The sequence below is a fragment of the Pteropus vampyrus genome, unplaced genomic scaffold, assembly GCF_000151845.1.
Source record: "Pteropus vampyrus isolate Shadow unplaced genomic scaffold, Pvam_2.0 Scaffold18, whole genome shotgun sequence".
In the NCBI taxonomy this organism is placed as follows: Eukaryota; Metazoa; Chordata; class Mammalia; order Chiroptera; family Pteropodidae; genus Pteropus; species Pteropus vampyrus.
The window spans coordinates 921,369-942,106 of record NW_011888799.1 but is presented as its reverse complement, the minus strand read 5'-3'; the positions used below and the strand labels follow the sequence as shown (position 1 = coordinate 942,106).

The following is a 20,738-nucleotide window of genomic DNA, read 5'->3' as shown; positions in this document are numbered from 1 at the left end:
CTCACTGAAGTTTGAGAACCATTGCTCAAAATCATACGCCTCATCACTAAAGAACACCTGATACCACAGCTATCTCACATTAGGCTTATTTGTGCCTCTATAAACCCTCTGCCTAATTATTAACAAGTATTTTTTTTTCCCCTACCCAGGACTCACTGGGGGCTCCAGATACATGACTGATTAAAGTTTTTCAATTCTAGTTTCAGAAACTGGAGCAAGGGGAAGAAACAAATAAAAATAGGGGCCACTGTAATTACAACTATCATTTTCATAATAGCTAATATTATCGAGTACCTCCTCCATACTTTCTATGCATTATCTCAATTAACCTTCATAAAAGCTTTGGGGCCCTGTTTTACAGGTGAGGAGACTGAGGCACAGAGAGGGTAAGTAACTTGCCCAAGGTCACATTGCCAAAAGTGGCAGAGCTGGGAATTTGAACCCAGGGTTCCAGAGCCTGCATCCTCTTTTTTTTTTTTTTTTTTGAGATATAATTGACAAACATGAAAGTTTAAGGTGTACAATGTGTTGGCTTGATACCCTTACATATTGCAACTGACTACCACCAAAGTGTTAGCTAACACCTCTATCACATCACATAATTATCATTTATTTTTTCTGGTGAGAACACTTAAGATCTAGTCTCTCAGGAACTTCAAAGTTTATAATACAGTGTTGATGACTATAATCACTATGTTGTACATTAGATTTCCAGGACTTATCAACTAGTTGCAAGTTTCCAGAGCCTGCATTCTTAACCGCGTGGTACATATTGCCTCCTATCTTCCTAGGCATCCATGCAAGGACCATTTGGTGTATCAAGCACATGGGTTCTTGTGAATAACTGAGAGAACTTAAAAAGATGTTTAATTCCATCGAGTTACCATATGGCCCAGAAATTCCACTTCTACATATACTCAAAAGAATGGAAAACATAAATCCACTCCCCCCCAAAAAACTGCACGTGAATTTCGTAGCATTATTCATAATAGCCAAAAAGTGGAAACAACCCAAATGTCCACCAATTGATGAAAGATAAACACAATAAAGTGTATCTGTACTATGGAATACTATTTAGCCATAATAAGGAATGAAATACCGATATATGGTACAACATGAATGAGCCTTGAAAACATTATGCTTAATAAAAGAGGCCAGAAAAGGTCTCATATCACATTATTCCATTTATGTGAAATGTCTGAAATAGGTAAATCTACAGGAACAGAAAGATTAGTGGTTGCCAGGGGCTGAGTGGGGGTAAGGGGAAAGAGCGACTACTAATGGATATGAGGTTTCTTTTGGGATGATAAAAATGTTCTGAAATTAGTGGCAATGGTTGTACAAAACCGACCATACTAATACCACTGAATAGTGGGTGAATTTTTATGATATGTGAATTATATCTCAATAAAGCTGTTGTTTTTTAAAAGGATGTTTAATTCATTATGAACTTAGGCTATTTTACTAAATATAATTCCTATTTGCTGCCATTAAGGTTGCTGGATCATGATCAAAGAAACTGAAAGAACCCTGCCATTGCTTTGAATTTTTACCTTTGAATTAGCAAAGGAGAGTAAACTAGTTTCACTTCTAGGTTATAGTGAATCTAAACACAGTCATCTATGTCATTTCTCCACCCAGGAGAAAGTTCTTCACTAAGGTGGAAAGAGCACAAATGCAAAAATTCTATTCTTGAGAAAATGCTCTAACATTTTCTTTAAATCAAAGCACTTACTATCTAAAAGCAGTTTTTCTCCATAACCGGGGACTCCTGGGGCTTCCCTGCTAAAAGCACACAACTAAGTAATATTTTTCTTCAACAAGCAAGGTACTAAAAACTGTTATCAACTGTGGCAACATTTTAATGTCTTAAGATAAACAATGAACATAAATACCTAATACTAGGGTAAGGATCTGAGAAACGTTCTTTTATTTATTTTTTATTCACCTCCCATAGTTAGATATCTTTCTGTTACCATGTATTTGACCTCCTTTACCCTATCTACCTCCCCTCTCCCCACTCCTGTCTGGTAACCACTAGTCTATTGTTCATGTTCATGAGTCTCTGTTTGTCCTGTTCATTTGTTGCTTTTAGGTTTATATCTCACATATAAGTGATATCATGTGATTTTCAACTTTTTCTGTCTGGCTTATTTCTCTTAGCATGATTATCTCAAGGTCCATCCATGTTGTCACAAGAGAAACAGACTTTTAAATGTTTACTTGCTCTAATAATAACAGTAGTACTAATAATCAATATTTATTGAGCAACTATAATGTGCTAAACAAACAGTGCCCTTGGTTCTTTACAAATAGGATGTTTAATTTAGTACTCACAGTAACCCTGAGGAAAGTATTTTTATCCTCATTTCATAGATAAGGAAACTGAACTCCAGAGAAATTGAGCAAATCATTTGTCCTTGATCACATATGTAGAGAGTAAAATAATAACCTAAGTCTTTCTGAACTCAAATGGTCTCTCCTCTATCCCTCTACACTTTTCAAAGTGAAAAAGGAATCCAGAAACTTGAAAAAAAAAAACTCTTCCTATCTTACAAAAGTAGTGCTTTGAAAAAAGATGAATGTTACTATAGACCAAAAGAGGAAATACAGAAAACAAAAGATTGTTAATAACAACTAGCAGTCAGTATGCACAAAAGACCATGTCAGGTCCCACATCTCATATACTGTTTCCTGATTGAACAGTTTTCCCATTGATTCTGACTATAACCTTAGGATGTCAAATTTAATGATCTCACTATGGAAAACCCCAGAGGACAACAGTTAGTGAGACTGGAGAGCTCACAGACCAGGAAGGAAAAGGAATCAGTTGGCAGGAAGTGGTGCTTATCTAAAACATAAAAGTCTTTAGCACTAATATTAACACTGTAATTCCACAGCACTTTAATCTGAAGCTATCTCTGCAATTCCCTTGCATTATTTTAATACTGTATTACTAAAAGCTGATTCCCACTCTATTCTCCATATGTCTAACTGGATTCTAAATAAAATAAGACTACTGAATAGCCAGCACTGACCCTCATTTCTCTCTAGCTATTAAAAAAACAAACAAAAAAACCATAAGTTCAAAGGATTATCCCAGAAGGAAAAGACCTGAATCAATTAGGAAAGGTAGCATGTGGGACACAACCAAACATGAATTTCATCACCAAGTAGACTGTGGCTGGCAGGAATCTTAAACTCACAATTGAAACATACACTCCTCTTTATGTTACTCAGGACTCTGCCCAAAACAAATTGAAACTGTAAACCAACAGATTGATGGATGTACAATTGCTAAGCATCTCAACATACACAGAAAAGGGGGTTGGGGGGGAGTAGCTTAGAAGGTCTGCTCTCCAACCAAACAACTGAAGAATGAAAAAAATTAGTGCATTTACACAAAAAGAACATTATAATGCAGGGGGTAATACGTCACTTGGGGTTGAACAAATCCTTAGAAAAAGGTAAAGAAATAACCTCAATTCTCGGGTCACCCTGTAATAATTCCTAATGGGAAAAGGCCAACTCTAGATAAAGTAAGGTTGAATTTGAGAATTTTCCTCACTTCTTCTGACCTCCTGCAGACTGTCCCAAACTCCCAGAAGAACCTTGTGGGATCCAGGAAAAGGATTCATACCTGCTGAGCTGGGGGAACAACGGAAGGGCCATCCTGGTGCAAACAAACACCTGTGCGTGGTGGAGACCCCCTCAAGAGGGAGTTCTCTTTTAAGTGAGTAGCAGCTCTGGGGATGGCCCTCCTAACCCAGGACGGACACTATCTACTCACCCAACTCCACTATCCCTTACGCCCAGACTCCGGCCACTTCCCAGCTGAGGGCAGCCCCTCCTCAAACCTCCACCCCAAGACCCCGATGTGCTCCCACACTCATCCATCCCCAAAGCTCGGTGCCTGCTCCTCAGCCTGACAGCTGTCCTGCAGGCTCCACGCAGCCCCAGCTCCCCCAGCCAAGGTTTCCCAAACCAGCCTCCCACGTCAGTGGCGCCCCAGGCCCGCGGGATTTCGGGCTTAGTATCTGGAAGGGTTTGATCCAATACTCTCTTCCTCTCAGCGTCCTGGGCTCACCTCCCCGGCAGCTTGGCGCTCCTTTTCCAAAACTGCTTGCTGTTCTCGGCGGCCATTGCTCTCGCCCGGGGAAGGCCTTGTGGGCGGGCCAGGGGGTGCCGGGCGAGATGCCCCCAGGACCCCGCAATCAGAGGGCCAACCCAGGCCGCTTCCCGGCCGCCGGTCACCCGCTCCCAGCTCCTGGGAGCGCCATCTTGGATGTGGGCACCCCTCCACCCAAAGTCGCTGCCATTGGTGGGCTGCCGGGCCGTGGTCAGACGAACCAATCAGGAGCCGGAATCCTGCAAGCCGCTGAAGCTGAATGGTAACGTCAGGAGCTGGGCACACAGGTGGACCGAGAAGGCGGAGCTTGGACAAGCAGAGAGGCGGGGCTGAAAGTTCCTTAACTCCGAGATAGATAGAAGAAGGTAAAGGACGTTTGGGAAGGTGGAAAGGGTACTGTTTTCTTTGGGGAGAATGAGGTTCTTGACTCTAATATTTTTTCGGAAAGAGAAAGCATATGTATTTGCTCATATATTTAAATTTTGGCCTAAAAATAAGGGCCCATGTGTTGCTTGCAGCCCATTTTTACAATGTCTCGACTCAAAGACATTCTAGATATCACCCTCCGCTTTCCCTCTGATTTTTTCTTTTTTTAAACCTGTGACAGAAGATCAATACGGATCCGATAGCCCAGGGTTGCTAACTGTTCAACACGCGAGTAACGGTTAGATCAGAAGTCTCCGTCTCCTCTGTTAATTCGTCACTGTTGAAGGACTTGTGCTGTGAGTGAAGTTCAACTGCTCTAATCCCTCTTTCAACCAATAACTGTCACTTTCTGACTAGGAGAACCCAGATGCTGACAAAGTATTTAGAAAATATTCTTATTTTATTCACCCAAATCAGACTACCAAATATAGATATACTATGTCTTGCAAGGACATAGTATATCTCCATGATACGAATCACAACGTGATTAAGGATATACCCCCGACTTAATTTTCCTTATTGATCTATTATAAATCTTTTACCTTTGAATTATTTTCAATCCTGTTTTGACTCAGAATGAGATTTAATATTAGCATTTTGAATCTTTTGAATCTCTTTGTCAGTGTTTCTTTCTCTTTTTGAATGTCTGTGGTTGTTTACCACAGTGATTAGGCGGGTGGGCAGGGAGAACGCACCAATCCAAAAAAGTTTCTATCCCAACGAAGGACTGTTGGGTAGGCTTGCCTCTTATCCGCACTGCTGTTTACTGCTACCACATATCTTTTCACATGTTGGAGAATGCTTAAGGACCCTCTGTCTAAAGAAGGACCTTCTTTTATACGCCCTCCAATGGCTGCTTTTGCCCCCAAATTTCACAGCCATGGGATTGTATAAAAGGACTATCTTTACTTTTTCTGGACCTTTCATGCTTTTATAGACTTTCATCTTGTCTCAGGTAGTCACCTTTATGGTCATTTAATCCATCAAACAAGAACTCCTCTTTTAATCTTTTAATCATTTTAGCTGCCTTTCTTTGGCTGTTCTTAGGATGCAGTGATCAGCACTGCACACTGAGCTCCAAAAGGGGTTTCCTGAGGTTTTGTTTAAGCTGATATTTTGTCTTTATTTTGAACAACTAGAACTTTTGCTGGCATTTTGGACTTTACAGGAGTTGATGTCTTGAAGAAATAATCTACAGCGACCTAAATCCCTTTCTTCGGTGGATACATGCAGTCCAAAGCTCATTATCTTAAAGGTATCATCTGAATTGTCTTCCCCACATGAGCTGCCTTACTCTTGTCCATGTGGCAAATCACCTGTCACTTTCCAGCTTACTCACATAGCTTCAGCAATGGTCCAAAAGAGCTCCGAATTGATTGGCTTGATATTTCACATGTGGAAAGCAGAGTATAACTTGTGTACCTAGAAATATCTCAGAGTATTCCTTTTTCTTAATTGTTTATTAAATGTTATACAACACTGATTTCCTGGGGATGCTGTTAATATTGTTCAACCCAAAGAAGCCCTATCATTCCTATTCTTTGTTTTCTACATCTCAGTTTCCTATTCAAGATTTTTAAAATTCACTTCAGTCATCTGGCAGTCACTTATTACATCGTCTTTAATAGGAAAATTGAGATCATTGGGTCCTTTCTCACCACCACGACCACCCAAATCTAAACACACCAACATCCTTATAGCATTATAGCAGCCTCCTGTTAGGCCTCCCTGCTTCCACTCTTGCCCCCTTAGAATCTATTCCCCTCACAGCAGCCAGAGAGAGCCTTTTAAAATGTCAATCAGTTGCATCACTTCTCTGCTCAATACCTTGGAATGGTTCCATCACACCTGGCCTAAAACCCAAGCTCCTTAAAGACCCTAGATGATTTGGTTCCACTCTCTTCCTTGCTTAATCTGCTCCAACCACAGTTAATGGCCTTTTCGCTGCTCCTTGAACATTCTAAGCATGTTCCTACCTCAAGGCCTTTGCATTAGCTATTTCCCCTGCTTGTAATTCTCTTCTGCCAAGTATCTGGATGACTTGCTCCTTCATTTCACTCAGGCATATTCCCAAATGTCTTCACTTAGAGAGGTCTTCCCTAACCACCCATCTTAAATAGTGGGCTCCACCACTCTATTTTTCTTTAAAGTACTATCACCACTGGCTATATTATGTATTTGTTTGTTTTTCATCTCTACCCCTAGTATATAAACTTCACTAAGGCAGAGGTTTTGTTTGTTTTGTTTTCTGCTATAACCTCGGCACCTAGAATAGTGCTTGGCATGTGGTAGGTGCTTAATATTTATTGACTGAGAGAATGAAGGGTATAAACTATTGTTTTTTGGTTCTGTGTTGATCATGCACATTTTTAGTTGGAAAATATAATAGAAAATGTTTTCTAACCCCTAACAGGATGTGCCTACTTTACTAAAGATTCTATAAGTTTGCCTATACTCTTGGTTGAAGAACAGTTTTCCTTTCTTGGAAAAGGTCGTTCTCTTCAAACCCTTTTGCAGCTTTAGAGGAATGAACCTGTACCTAGAATGATGAGGGAAGGAAGCTGCCCACCTAGCCAGGAGACCAATCGAATCAACCCTGTCCATCAAATGGGTGATAGCTGTGGCAGCCAGATTACCCTCACACCAAACTTTGCCCCACTAAAGGTAAACTTCATTGGTTTGAGGTTTCCAAGGAATCCTTGGGGCACTTTTGTTGGAGGCCCTAGTGACTAATGCTTCTCATACTTCAATATACATGTGAATCACCTGGACATCATGTTAAAAGCCTAGATTCTGATTCAGTAGATCTGGGGTAGAGCCTACAATTCTGCATTTCTAACATGCTCCCAGGTGACACTGATGCTACTGATCTGTGGACCTCGCTTTGTAGGTATTCAGTTACTAGAACAGTATGGCCTGTGATCCTAGAATTTATCTCAAGGGTTTGATTATTTTGAAACTTTAAGTAGAGGACTCTCCATGTTGTCTGGCTGCAAGTTTTTACTTTTTCTTCCTTAACTTCATAGTCATTCAAAGGAGAGTAAAACAACTTAAATTACAGCAAAGTAGAGTTAAGGGAATGAGCTTTGCATGGGTTGAATGTGAACTCAAAAGCGGTGGGTGTATCCCAATCCTTAGAGAGAGTTCAGTGGAAGAGATAAGCTCTGAGACTTGTAGAAAAAGAGAAAGGCCTGGAGAACAGGAGGGAGGAGATTTCAGAGCGGGAGCTTCATGGGGAAGATAGAAATCAAGAAAAAAAGCTTTTGGACTTAATTACCAACACTTTACTGGCAGACTTTAACTCAGCGAAGGAGTAGAGTGGACCCAATGATGAGAGGAAGGGTTAAGAAATTAAAGCAAGAAGCAGCCCTCACAATGCGCTGCAGAATGTTGGATCACCCAGGGGATGGTAAGGTCAAGCTGGGATCTAAGAGCAAGCACTTTTTTGGTACCTAAGCAACCACTAGAAAGAGCCAAATGAGAAAGATCACTTGTATGATAGAAGGCAAAGGAATAAGCAAAAAGACTAAAGAAGCAAGAGGTTGTTGGAGTAAACCCAAGAAGGAGAGGGTTGTTATCAAATTGTAGGTAAGGGGAGGGAAGATTAAGAATTTATTTTCTGGAAATTTATTTTAAGTCAAAAAGAGGGGGAAAGCTCTGTTAACAAAGATGTTACTTGCCTTGTAACTAATAACAAATAGAGAGAAAATGAAAAGAATATAAAGGTTTAAATGTGAGGAAGTAGTTACGCAAATTATGCTACATGGTTGGTAAGCTTGAATCATGCTGTGTTGTTAAAGTGTGCAAATTTGAATGCTACGTAGACATCAAAGAAGTTTGTGAATTGATGTATGGGAGAAGGCAGAATGTACAATATCTTTGCCTGATTTCAGTAAAAATATGTGGGTTTTGTCAAAGACTAGAAGAAAACATGGAAAAATTAAGCAAATTTTATTAGATGGTAGAATTATACACACCTTTTTATTTCTTTAATGCCACCATTTCAAAAATCATCATGAAATACATGTCACGCAATAAACCAGGTGCTGGCAAATTTGTTCTATAAAGGGACAGATTGTAAATGTTTTTTTGTTTCACAGGCTATACAATCTCTGTTACAACTACTCAACTCTGCTGTTATAGCACAAAAGCAAACATAGACAATATGAAAATAAACTAATGTGACTGTGTTCCAATTAAACTTTATTGGTAGACATGAAAATTTTCACATATCATGAAATATCCTTTTAATTTTTCTCAACAATTAAAAAATGTAAAAACCATTCTTAGCTCACATACCATACAAAAACTGATTTGGCTCATGGGTGGTAATTTGCCAACCCCTAAAGAATGAAAGAATAAGTAACATATGATAAAAAGATTAAGAAACAAAAAAACCTTAGACACAGTTAAAGTGCCCCTGTGCCCCTCCTTGATCCCCTTCCCCTCCCTCTCTCCAGTGACGGCCATGATCCTGAGTTGTGTTCAGCATTCTCATGCATGTTGTAGACTTTTACTACATATGTGCATATCCATAAACAACATGTTTTTCATGTTTTGAAACTTTATAAATAGCATCATACTGTACATATGCTTCAGCAACTGGCTTTTTTTCACTCAACATTCTGTTGATACATAGAGCTCTAGTTTAGTGTTCCACTATGTCAATATTCCTCATTTGTCATGTCCAGTTATTTTTATTCCAAACAGTGCTCAGTTAACATTCTTTTACACATTGCCATGTGCAAAATTTTCTCTAATGCAGCCTTTTTCAAAATACAGTTTTGTCATCTGTTGTAGAATTGAAATAAATTCTAAAGTTGTTACTTTTAATGAAATAGAATAGACAGGAATAGAAAAGCCAGAGAATGATGCATGTAATATGGATAGGCATCATCCCGCAAAATTTTTGTTTCAGCTTTATATACACTTACACATCCATGTGTATGTGTGTTCGTGTGTATGTGTGTACTTGGTTGTAATGTGAAGTGTATTTCTTAAGAGGTTTTTGTCATAAAGTTTGAAAACCATTGTTTTATTTCCTAGGAATATTTAGGAAAGGCATTGCTAGATCACGGAATATGTACAACTGCCACTTTACGAGTTACTGCAAAATGCTCTCCAAAATGGTTTTGCCCATTTCTATTCAGCCTCACTGCACTAAGAGTTTCTATTGCTCTACATCCTCACCTCTAGTGGGTTTTTCTCATGGGATGTTAAATATATAAACAATATAAAACTAATATGTACAGTTCAACAAATAATAACATTTGCACTCATGTTCCCACTCCCCACACCATGCAATAGGACATCACCAGTACTTTAGAAGCCTCTTGAGGGTTCCTTCCTATGGGCATTCCCCTTTCTTACCACTTCGGGTATAATCATGTGTAAAACTTTGTATTAATCATCCTTTTGTTTTTCTTTATAGTTTTTCACCTGTGTTAGCAATCATAAATAGTATATTGTTTATATTAATGATAGTGTATTGCATCATTCTTCTGTTGCTTGCTTCTTTTAGACAACAGTATGGTGTTGAGATTTAACCATGTCAGTGAGTGTAGTTATAGTTCACTCATTTTCATTGCTGCATAATATTCTATTTTATAAATAGCACAGTTTATCTCTGTTACTACTAGTGGGCATTTGATTCTTTCACATTTTGTGCTGCTATGAACTCTGCTGCTATGAACATTCTTATCCATGTCTCCTGGATAAGTGGACAAGTGGAAAGGTTTCTCTAGGATATTGATATAGGAGTGGAATTGCTGGTCTGGAGTGTATGCATACATTCAACTTTACAAAATAGTACCCAGTTGTTTTTCAGAATGGCTTTATTACTTTACTCTTCTCCCCGAATGGGATGAGAGTTCCATTTTCATTTCCTATAACATGGTTTCAACAGTAAATAAAAACTGGGAGGTGGGGGGAAGATGGTTCAAAGTCATATCCTAGAAGGAGAACATAAGGCAGAAAAGTGGAAACTTTAATATCTGTTCAGTCACATGTAAATCTCTTCCTTCTTTCCTTCTTTCCTTCCTTCCTTCCTCCTTTCACAAATTTGTACATGATACCAACTCATAACATACAAATAGGTATGTAGTAGGTTGAATGGTGACCCCCCTCAAAAAAAAAAAAAAAGATATGTGCACATCCAACTCTCTTAAACCTGTGAATGTGACCTTATTTGGAAAACGGGTCTTTGCAGATATAATGAAGTTAAGAATTTTGAGATGAGCTCATCACAGTTTACTCAGTTGGGCCATAAATCCAATGACAAGTGTCCTTAAGAGAAAAGACACAGACAGAAGAGGAGGAGGCAATGTGACCATGAAGACAGATTGAAGTGATGAAGCCACATGTCCAGGAAGGCCTGAAGCTACCAGAACCCAGAAGAGACGAGGAAAGATTCTCCCTGAAAGCCTTCAAAGGAAGTATGGCCCTGCCAACACTTTGATTTTGGTCTTCCAGCCACTATGAGAGAACAAATTTCTGTTATTTTATGCCACCAAATTTGTGGTAATTTGTTGCAGCAGTCCTAGGAAACTAATACAGGATATAAAGAGAAAGTTGATCTCTCTCATATCCTTGACCCATAGCCACCCATTTTTCCTTCCAAGCAGCAACCACTGTTGCAGTTCCTTGTGTGTCATCCTTCTAGAGATATTCTTATACAGCCCCTTAATAATTGGCAGGGATATTCAAGATCGTTTGACAAATGAGGAGTTTGAAGCTTAGAGAGAAAGAACCTTGTCCAAGGACCCTAAAGCTAATCAATGGCAAAGATGAACAGGAATCTAGGTTTCTTATCTCTTGATTTTGTACTCCTTTGAAGTAAAAGAAGTATCCAGGAGCAGATTTTGATATTAAGATAGAGAGAGAGAAGAGGAGGGTACCGAGTGAATGAAGGAAGGGAAATACCATAGAGATAATAAAGAGACATAAAAATTGTATGATTTTGCCTCATATTGGCCTCAGTTCAATGCAGCATTCTACCAGGTCATTGACAGACTCTATAGATAGAAATTAATCTTTCCATCTAACTAGCTTTATATTATATTCCAGGTGCCAAACTATATTAAGATCTGTTAACATAAAGCCCCTGCCCTCAACAAGTGTAATATCTTTAGGGGAGTCAGCTGGTAAGTAAAGCAGTATGACAAGTCATAAAAAATAGAGGTGTGTACTACGTCCTAAGGAAACACAGAGTGAGGTATGGTCCTCTCTATTTAGAAAGCTGGGAAAGGTCTTGAATTTAGTTCAGTAGAAGTTTACCGGGTAAACTGGGAGGAGAAAACATCCTAGGCGGAAGGATGAAGCATTTATAGAACTATGAGATTCTACAAGGATAAGCTGCATTTGAGAAACCACATGGAAGACACTGTCAGTGCCTTGCCCATATCCTTCGACATCTCTATGTGCTCTCTTTGCTCTGGGAACAGCCGTCAAACAAAGACTCTCAGGGGTTGGTGTGTAAATAACCCAGCTACACCCCTCAAGTGGGGTAATTCTGAGGCATGTGTTTCTTAGAGTTTCTTTACAGGATTAAGCTCCTATTGTCCACGGTGGTAGTTGGCTTAATAGCTCACCTTTTATGGGCTGCATTCCTTTCCTGTATCATTTTCTACCTCTTCCTCACTGGTGTTTCCATCACCTCCCCCAAAAAACTATTTGCACTCAAATCTTTGTCTCAGGATGAGCTTCTGGGAGAATCCAAACTAAAATAAACCATAAGTGGCTCTACCTGGTAATGACAAAGAGTGCAAGGAAAGAGATTCAGTGACAGGAGATACTGGAGAAGGACCTTTTCATGGTGGACTTCTAATGCCCTATAAGGATTGTGTAACCTTTTCCTCTAGGCAATGGGGTGTTCACTGAAAGTTTAGTAGGGGCATGACATGACCAGATCTGCATTGTAGAAAAGACCATTGCAGTTACATATCTAATCATTAAATGGTTTCCCCTACACTTAGAATGAAATCCAAACTCCTAAGCATGGCCTAAAAGGTGTTGCATTACATGGCACATGCTAGCCTCCCAACCCTCTAAAAACTGTCTGTTCGATTGGCAATCGTTGGGTTATTGTCAACCCAAATGGCTCAGCAGAGTCAGAAGCCAGATGAAGAGTTCCACTCTGTGAAACTGTGAGGAGCAGAGCTCACCTCCTAGTGTTCTAACTAAAATTCCCAGCTCCTCACTTTCTCGCCCTTCCTTGTGAACTAAGTCATGTGCTAATAAAATCTGTCCAACCTTGACTTTGAATCAGGAGGAGCTTGTAATGCAAAGAGACAGAAAATAATATATTCTTCTAGTGGGCAGTGCCATTTGTGGCAGCAACACCCTGTTTGGGGGAACAGCCATGTCAGCAGCAACACCCAGAGTTTGGTGCTAAAAGGTCTCTTAGTTTAACTATGACATCAAATGCTGATTAGTGGCAGTAGCAGCATCTTCAGTGGCCCAGCTCTGTGGTGTGATGTTGGCTACTACCCAATAAGCAAAACCTGAATATAGTGTGGCATACTGATTGCATTAATGGCCTCAATTCTTCACCTCTCCCTGCATCTGTGTTATCTTGTCGGACCTTCTCATTCTGATTCTGGACTCACCTTTGTGACTTGCTTTGGTCAATGGATGTTAGCAAACACTACACGAGTGGAGGCTTGAAAAGCACTTGTGTGATTGAGCTCGCTTCTTGTCTTAGTCTGTATGGGCTGCTATAACAAAGTACCATAGACTGGGTGGCTTATAAACAACAGAAATTTATTTCTCACAGTTCTAGATGGGTTCTGGTAAGGGTTGTCTTCCAGGTTGCAGACTGCTGACTTCTCATTGTGTCCTCACATGGTGGAAGGAGCAAGGGATCTCTCTGGGACCTCTTTTATAAGGCTGCTAATTTCATTCATTCCATCCTCATGACCTAGTCACTTCCCAAGGGCCCCACCTTCTAATGTCATCACCTTGGGCATTAGGTTTTCAACATGTGAATTTTGGGGAAATACATTCAATCCATAACACTCTCACTGTTGACCTCTGCAATTGCCGTTAGAACATGTCTTGGCTAGTCTATTGGATGATGAGAGACATGTGGCACTAGGCCAAGTCTCACTGAGTTATCCCAGCTGAGGCCACCTAATCAGCCAGTTGAGCTTCAGATGTATGAATGAGCTCAGCCAAAGTCAACAGAGCTCTCTAGGCAACAAACAGCTGACCCCAGACACTCAAATGAGTCCAGCTGAGATCAGCCCAGCTCAGCCCAGCCCCAGATAAGCTGAACTTATGAACTAAATACTGTTCATGTTATATGCCACTGAGGTTATCTGGAGTTATTGTGGCAATAGATAACTGGTGGTTCTCTAGCCCTTTCCACAAGCCTTTGAGCTGACTTTTCTGCTTAAATCAGGCAAGAGTCAGTATTTGTTGCTTGCTCTAACTTTCTCTGAATGTAAATTAGAAACACAGGATCAATGGAGAGATTGAATTAGGAGAGACTTTAGCATACTTACAGTTAGAGCATTGGAGAGAGTTATATTTGTTAGGACATAAGTGTGGCTGGAAAATAACAGTGCTTTAAACATGATAGAAGTTTACAGTTTTTCTCATGTAAAACCCTAAGCTGGATGGCAGCTCTGCTCTGTGAAACTTTCAGAGGTCTGGGCTCCTTGTCTCTCTCCACCCTCTGTTATGTCCTCACTCAGTTGGCATGGCTCCCCACCACATCCACACTTCAGCCATTGGGATGAGAGAAAAGGAGGATATGACCTTGTCCTTAATATTTGGTGGTTATGTTTATTTCTTCCCCTTTTAACCCATTTTTTTTTTCTTAGAAATTGGTCTCATGGTTGCACTCAGCTGCAAGAGAGGCTGGGAAAGGCAAACATTCTAGCTAACCATGTGTATTTCTAAAAATTCTGCTCTATGCGAGGAGGGGCAAAGAGATAGTAGTAATTCCTACCATAATAATTAATAAAATAAGGTCTCTATGATAGATTTTAATAGCCATTTCTTTCCTTCTTCCTTGTTAAGGGGGCTCATTTCTTAGAGAAGTGAGGCAACTATGTTCCCAGTCTGGGCATAAGTCATGATTTGTCTAAACCAGTATGGCAGTTCTACTCAGCTTTTCCAGGAAGTTTGCTTCCCCAGCCTCCTCTGCAGCTCTAGGTAGCCATGTGACCCAGTTCTGACCAATGAGCCATGAGGGGCAGACTGCTGGGGGTTCTGGGAAATGATTTTTTCCCTATGAAAGGACAAACATGGAGAAGAGTTTACTGGCACACTCCTGCTTAGAATACTGGTGTGAGCGCTAGTGCAATCAGCTTATGACCACAAAAGACAGAGAATTACAGATGTCAACTTAGAACTCTGACACCTTTTCCAGGATTCAAATGATCTTGAGAGATGAATAGAGGTAAGCCAAGTGGAAAAGGGGAGAAAAAATATTTGAGCAAGTGAGAACATTGTATACATGAGAAGGAATGCTCAGAGACACCCCTGGGAAGTTGAATTGGACTTTGTATGTAGCAGTGTGATTTACTGTCAGAATTACCTCCTTCAGAATTGGGGCTAGTTTCCCTGCTTGTCAGCTGATTCACCACCAAAGCATGACAGGCATTTTCCCTTTGTAGGTTTAAGAGTAATGCCCATTTCTTCCCCCATTAGAGAGTTAAAAGACTTTTGTTTTGGACAGTCTGGACTTCCAAAGGCAGAGATCTAAATTATGTGGGTAGGGGGTGTTGGCTTGAAAAGTTGAGGGAGAAAGAAATAGATCCTAGCCCCTACAGCAAGTGGGATTTCCTTATCCTTGACAGAGTGGAGAGGTGTCTGCTTCTGCCCGCTTTGGGGCCTGTGTTTGACTTCTTCCCAGACTCTGGAGAGACAGGATGTCTTAATGGGTTAGCTGCATGGACATAGGAACTGAGCTCTAAGCCCCAGCCTTTGGGTCTATGAGCAGTGGGACAACTGGGGTTGGTCATCAAGCTTCTCATAGTGAACACACCAGCCTGAAGTCCAGAGCCCTTCACAAAGATTTCAAGATTGGGTGAACTTGGGAATTCTATGTGACTCCAGCAAGGGATAGGGGAGATGGGGAGTAAAACAATACTGATTGAGATAGAAATTTCTCCCCAATTCCTTAAGGAAGAGGGCTCAGTCAGATTTATTATTTTAAAAAAATAAAGGTAAAATAATAAAGCTACTTCTTGCATTAGAGCATTCAATTATGGTACAAATTCATATTGTGGTATACAAAGCCAAAGAAAAGCATATGAGAGGAGGTCATAAATTATCTCAGTAGCTTTCTTTTAAGTTGATGGATGTTTTACAAGAAAATATAGAAGAGATATCTTTAAGAACTCAAGCTTATATGTATACAAAGTATCTATTTTCATCTTAAAAACTAATTAAATTGATCTGATACTGCCTACAGCACCTGATACTCCTAGGTAGTCTCCAATGCAAGTATTAACCAGTTTCCAAAATCAGATAAGATCGGGCATGTTCAGGGAGACATAAATCAAAATAGAAAATAATTTTAAAATAATAACAACTGTTGGTAAATATGTGCTAGAACAGGTAGCTGGCCTTCTAGTTGACCCTCAGTGATTCCCACCTCCTGGTATTTATACCCTTGTGTAGCCCACGCTCCATAGTCCCCTCCAGGGTTTGTGTGTATGACCAATCAAATGAACCTGAAATGATGAACATCACCACTAAGATTTGGTTAAAAAAGGTACTGCAGCTTCCATTTTGGTCTCTCTCAGTCTTGAATCACTTGCCATGGGGAAAGCCAGCTGCCATGTTGTGAGGACACTCAAACAGCCTACGAGGTGAAGAACTGAGGTATCTGACTAATAGCCAGCAAGAAACTGAGACTTCCTGCCAACAACCACGTGCGTGAGCTTGGATGAGGATCTATTCCTTCTAGCAGAGCATTCAGACGGCCACAGCCCCAGCCAACAGCTGGACCGCCACTATTGTTGACTGATTCTGGCTCAGATTTTGATTCTGAGCCAGAATCACCCAGCTAAGCCACATTTAGAAACTATGACATAAAAAATATTTGTTATCATAAACTTCTAAAGTTTGAGATAATTTGTTACAAAGCAATAAGCAATACAATATTTGAGGGGGGAAATCATCAAATATACTCAAAGGGTTAAAAAAAAAAGCAGTTTTTTATCCTACCTCTTCTTAGCCACCCAAAGATTCTCCTCAGAGGGCAATGCCCAAATGCTAGACTGCCACTACCCAACTTTCTGTTGTGAAAACAAGATATAACAGCATTTAAATCTTTATTTGTTCAAACTACTGTTATTTGAATCTGTTCTTTGCAGCCAAATGTACTCTTAAGTGATATAGGAGCCTTAGGCTGTAAAGTCTTATAATGTGCTCATTGTCTTTGTTATTTTCCTCCCCTTGACCCAATAATGCAAGAGATCCAGCTGAAAAGAGCTAGCAGCAACGTGTTCTGCTGGAATCACAAGTCAAATTGTGAAAAGAACTGAAAATATAAAGTTCTTACTGTGATTTTATTAATCTAAGATGCCGTCAACTGCACCATTATTTCAGGAACCTCTGAGAGGAAATATAATATTTAAATGTTTATTTTCTACTTATCGAAATAATTTTTTAACTTATTTAAACACAGATTTTGAAATCACATATCAATACTTATAAAAATATTCAACTTTAGGAGTAATCGATAAAATACAAAAAGACTCCCTCTTTCATGTCGACATCCTTAGCATATTTGCTTTTATCTTCATGCCTGTTGCCTCATAGTAACAAAATAGCTGCGGAGGCTCTAGGCATCAAACCACATTCGAGTTAAGAAGGAAGATGTAGGAATGGTGCCACATCATCTTCTTTTTATCAGGAAAAATAAAAGTCTTCCTAGAGCCCCAGCAGACTTCTTTTTATCAGGAAAAATAAAAGTCTTCCTAGAGCCCCAGCAGACTTCTGCTTGTACGTCATTTGCTAAAACCGTGTCCCATAGACACCCTTGATACAAGCTCATATGTGGAAAAGCAAATATTTTGCCTGCGTCTAGGTTCGTTGCCATCCTGAACAAAAGCTTCTGTTAGCAAAAAAGGAGGAAATGGGTATTGGGAAGGAAGCTAATAATGTCTGCTGCGACACAGCTTAATAAATTGTAGTTTGACGTGCATAATAAATAGTAGTTGCCCTTGGCATAAAGTAAAAATAATAATAGCAAAAATACTTATATAGTACAGTGCTACTATGTTTCAGTCACTCTTCTGAATATTTTAAATATATTAAATCATTTCCTCCTCACAGCAACTTTGCAGGGTAAATGCTGTTATATCTTGTTTTATTTTTTTTTAAATTATACCTCATCTGCTCACAATTAGATTTACTATAATCCTTTGTGCAGGACATATTTCTCATTGCTCCATGCATGGCTCTCTGTTATTTACTTTTTAAATATTAGTTATTTTTAATAATGTAATAGTTACCCTCAAGTCCTCTACCCAAAATAAAATGAGGATCTTGTCAGTAATTCAGATCTGACAGGATGGTCTACCCAGCCCATTTCACTTCCTTCTCTGGCCCAAGGCAATCATCATCTAGAACCCTAAGTTCATCATTTCTTTACTTTCTTTATATAGTTTCCTTATACAACATTATGGTTTTGCTGCATCTACGTATAGTCCTAAAAAGTGTGTGTATATGCATTTACCGTATACCTTTGGTTGTTTTTAACTGTCATATCTTTCTTTGGTACTCTTTTTTCACTTACTACTACATTGCTAAGATTCATTCACATTGTTGTGTGTTGCTACAGTCATTTTGACAACCATTTAAAATCTATCGTGTGAATATGTAGCAGTTTATTTATCCTCAAACCATTCTTTATTGAAGTATCACATACTTAACGACTTTTTCTTTTCTGGTTATTTACTGGTCTATCTCTGTCACACCTAGGTTCGCTAATAGTTTAGTGTAATTTGAGCGATTTTTCTACATTCTTTGTAATGGCTGCATGAGATCCTGCCTCCTCTGGAAGACTCGCAGTCACACATTGCAGAAGTTTGCCTTGTGTTGCCGGTTATTTACACTGGGCTACCTGAGAGAGGCTGACCAATAAAGACTTTGATTTGATGGGCGTAGGGCACACAGAGAGCTCTTAGTCTCAGCCAAGAGGAATATCGGGGGGAGGTAGAGAATGTCAATGCATTGTTGAATATTTCCTTGTTATGATCTGTAAAAGATCATTTAAACAGAACCACTTTAAAATGGAGCCGAAGCTGCCATGCATGTCTTATATCTCAAATCTTTGGAATATTAAAACAAAGCAAAATAACCTTTGCACTGGACCTAAGCAACCTTGTGCCTTGCAAAACTGTTTGCAAAGGTAACAAGAAAGCAGTTATTATGACTACTTGACTGAAAATTTAAAACATTGTTTAGAATTACCGTCACTATGTTATATTATCTGAACCAATAGAAATGTCTGCCTTCTGTTGATGTAATTGTTCCCTTTCCCTTTCTCTTAAATACCTGTTGCCTTTGTTTCCTAATCAGAACACTATTTGTGCTTCTGCCTGAATCAGAGTGTCCCAAATAGCTATTCTTGTTGATCTCAATAAATACTTGCTGCCTCTCACTTTGAAAAGGCCTTTCATTTTTAGGTTAACAGATCACTTTTGCTTCCCTGGGCAACCTGGCAAATGTGAGAACTTGGGTCGTGACCACTGGGATAATCAGAATTCCTTGCTCCTTGGCAAATTCTTTAACACTCTTCCCCTTGAATCTAATTGGTATAATCTAATTGCTCTCACCTTGAATATGAGCCGGCCTTGGTGACTAAAATCTAGGGTGCACTAGAAGCAACATGGTGAGACTTCTGAGGTTAAGCTAGGGAAAGGCGATACAGCTTCCTGTGGCTCACTCTTTTGGGACACTCTCTCAAGAAAAGCCAGTCAGCAGGCTGTGAAGCAGCCCAAATGAGCACCCTCAGAAATCACATGAAAGTCTCCTATGGAGTAGAACTGAGACCTCCCTCCCCCAAACTGAACTAGCAGCAGCTGCCAGACTTTTGAGTGAATGAGTCTTCCAGGAGGGGGCCCCAAAATTCATGAGTGGTGAGAAGTCATCCTGGATGTGCCCTGTCCAAATTCCTCGTCACACTTAGTGAGTTTTAAGCTAACCCCTGTGTTGTGTCCAAAGTCCTCACCCAGAATCCATGTGCATAGTAAAGGGTTGTCTTGTGCTACTGAGTTTTGGAGTAGTAATTTGTCATGCAAATTAGTAAAATCAGTTAAAAATAGTAACTGGTATACCCAATTTTTTAAAATTGTGCTATTATATGCATACAAATTTAAGATTGATATTTCCTTTTGATTATTTAACTTCTTTATTACTAGAAAACATATAGCTTTATATCTGGTAATATCTCTCCTAAATACACTTATTTTTTATTTTAATACAGTCAGTTCAGCTTTCTTTGGATTAGAGTTTGCATAGAATATTTTATCCCATCTTTGTACTTTAATTTATTTATATCCCCGTATTTCAAGTGGGTTTGGTATTTTTAAAATTCTATTTGACATCTTTGTCTTTTAAATGGCATGTTCAGATCATTTACACTTCATGTAATTATTGATATAGTTGAATATAAATCTGCCATCTTGTTATCTTGCTACTTGTTTTCTGACTATCTTGTCTGTTCCTTTATTTTTTTCCCCACCCATCTTTCCCACTCTCCTTTCCTTTGGCGACCATCAGCTTCTTCTCTATATCAATTGGTCTGTTTCTGTTTTGTTTTGTTTATTCATTTGTTTGTTTGTTTTTTTCTTAGATTCCACATATAAGTGAAATCATATGGTATTTGTCTTTCTCAGCATGACTTATTTCACTTAGCATAATACCTCTAGATCCATCCATGTTGTTGCAAATGACAAGATTTCATTCTTTTTTACTGCTGAATGATGGTACACCTAGTTTAAAGATGTGGAAGCTGAGGCATGCAGAGGATTAATATACAGTAAATGGGGAAGCCAAGTTTTGAACTCTGGCCATTTGACTTGAAAATTTGCTGTTCTTAATCTTGACACCTCCCTTATAATTGTCTATAACCTATTTCTTCCCTTGCATTTTTGGGATACCCTTGATGTCTCAGAATATGACTAATTAACTTGTTCCCCAACCCTAGGATTAAACTGAG

General features: G+C 39.4%; 2 protein-coding genes across 6 annotated transcripts in view; one reads left to right on the top strand and one right to left on the bottom strand.

The window, feature by feature from the left end:
• TBC1D22B (TBC1 domain family member 22B) overlaps window positions 1-4,293 on the bottom strand; it is a 64,708-nt gene extending 60,415 nt beyond the window's left edge. For both annotated transcript variants that reach the window (XM_023527542.1, XM_011354545.2), the window contains exon 1: window positions 4,088-4,293. In XM_023527542.1, the coding sequence (XP_023383310.1) occupies window positions 4,088-4,143 (56 nt within the window). In that variant the 5' untranslated portion in view covers window positions 4,144-4,293. The remainder of the gene's footprint in view (window positions 1-4,087) is intronic.
• Window positions 4,294-4,408: 115 nt separating this feature from the next.
• Window positions 4,409-20,738, top strand: part of TMEM217 (transmembrane protein 217) — a 49,397-nt gene continuing 33,067 nt past the window's right edge. For 2 of the 4 annotated variants that reach the window (XM_023527545.1, XM_023527543.1), the window contains exon 1: window positions 4,409-4,494. Coding sequence is in view for 1 of the 4 variants with exons in the window: in XM_011354822.2 (XP_011353124.1) it covers window positions 14,951-14,960 (10 nt within the window). In the remaining 3 variants the exon portion in view is untranslated. Of the gene's footprint in view, window positions 4,495-14,796; window positions 14,961-20,738 lie in introns of those variants that run through there. The other 2 variants (XM_023527544.1, XM_011354822.2) reach the window with 1 other exon arrangement.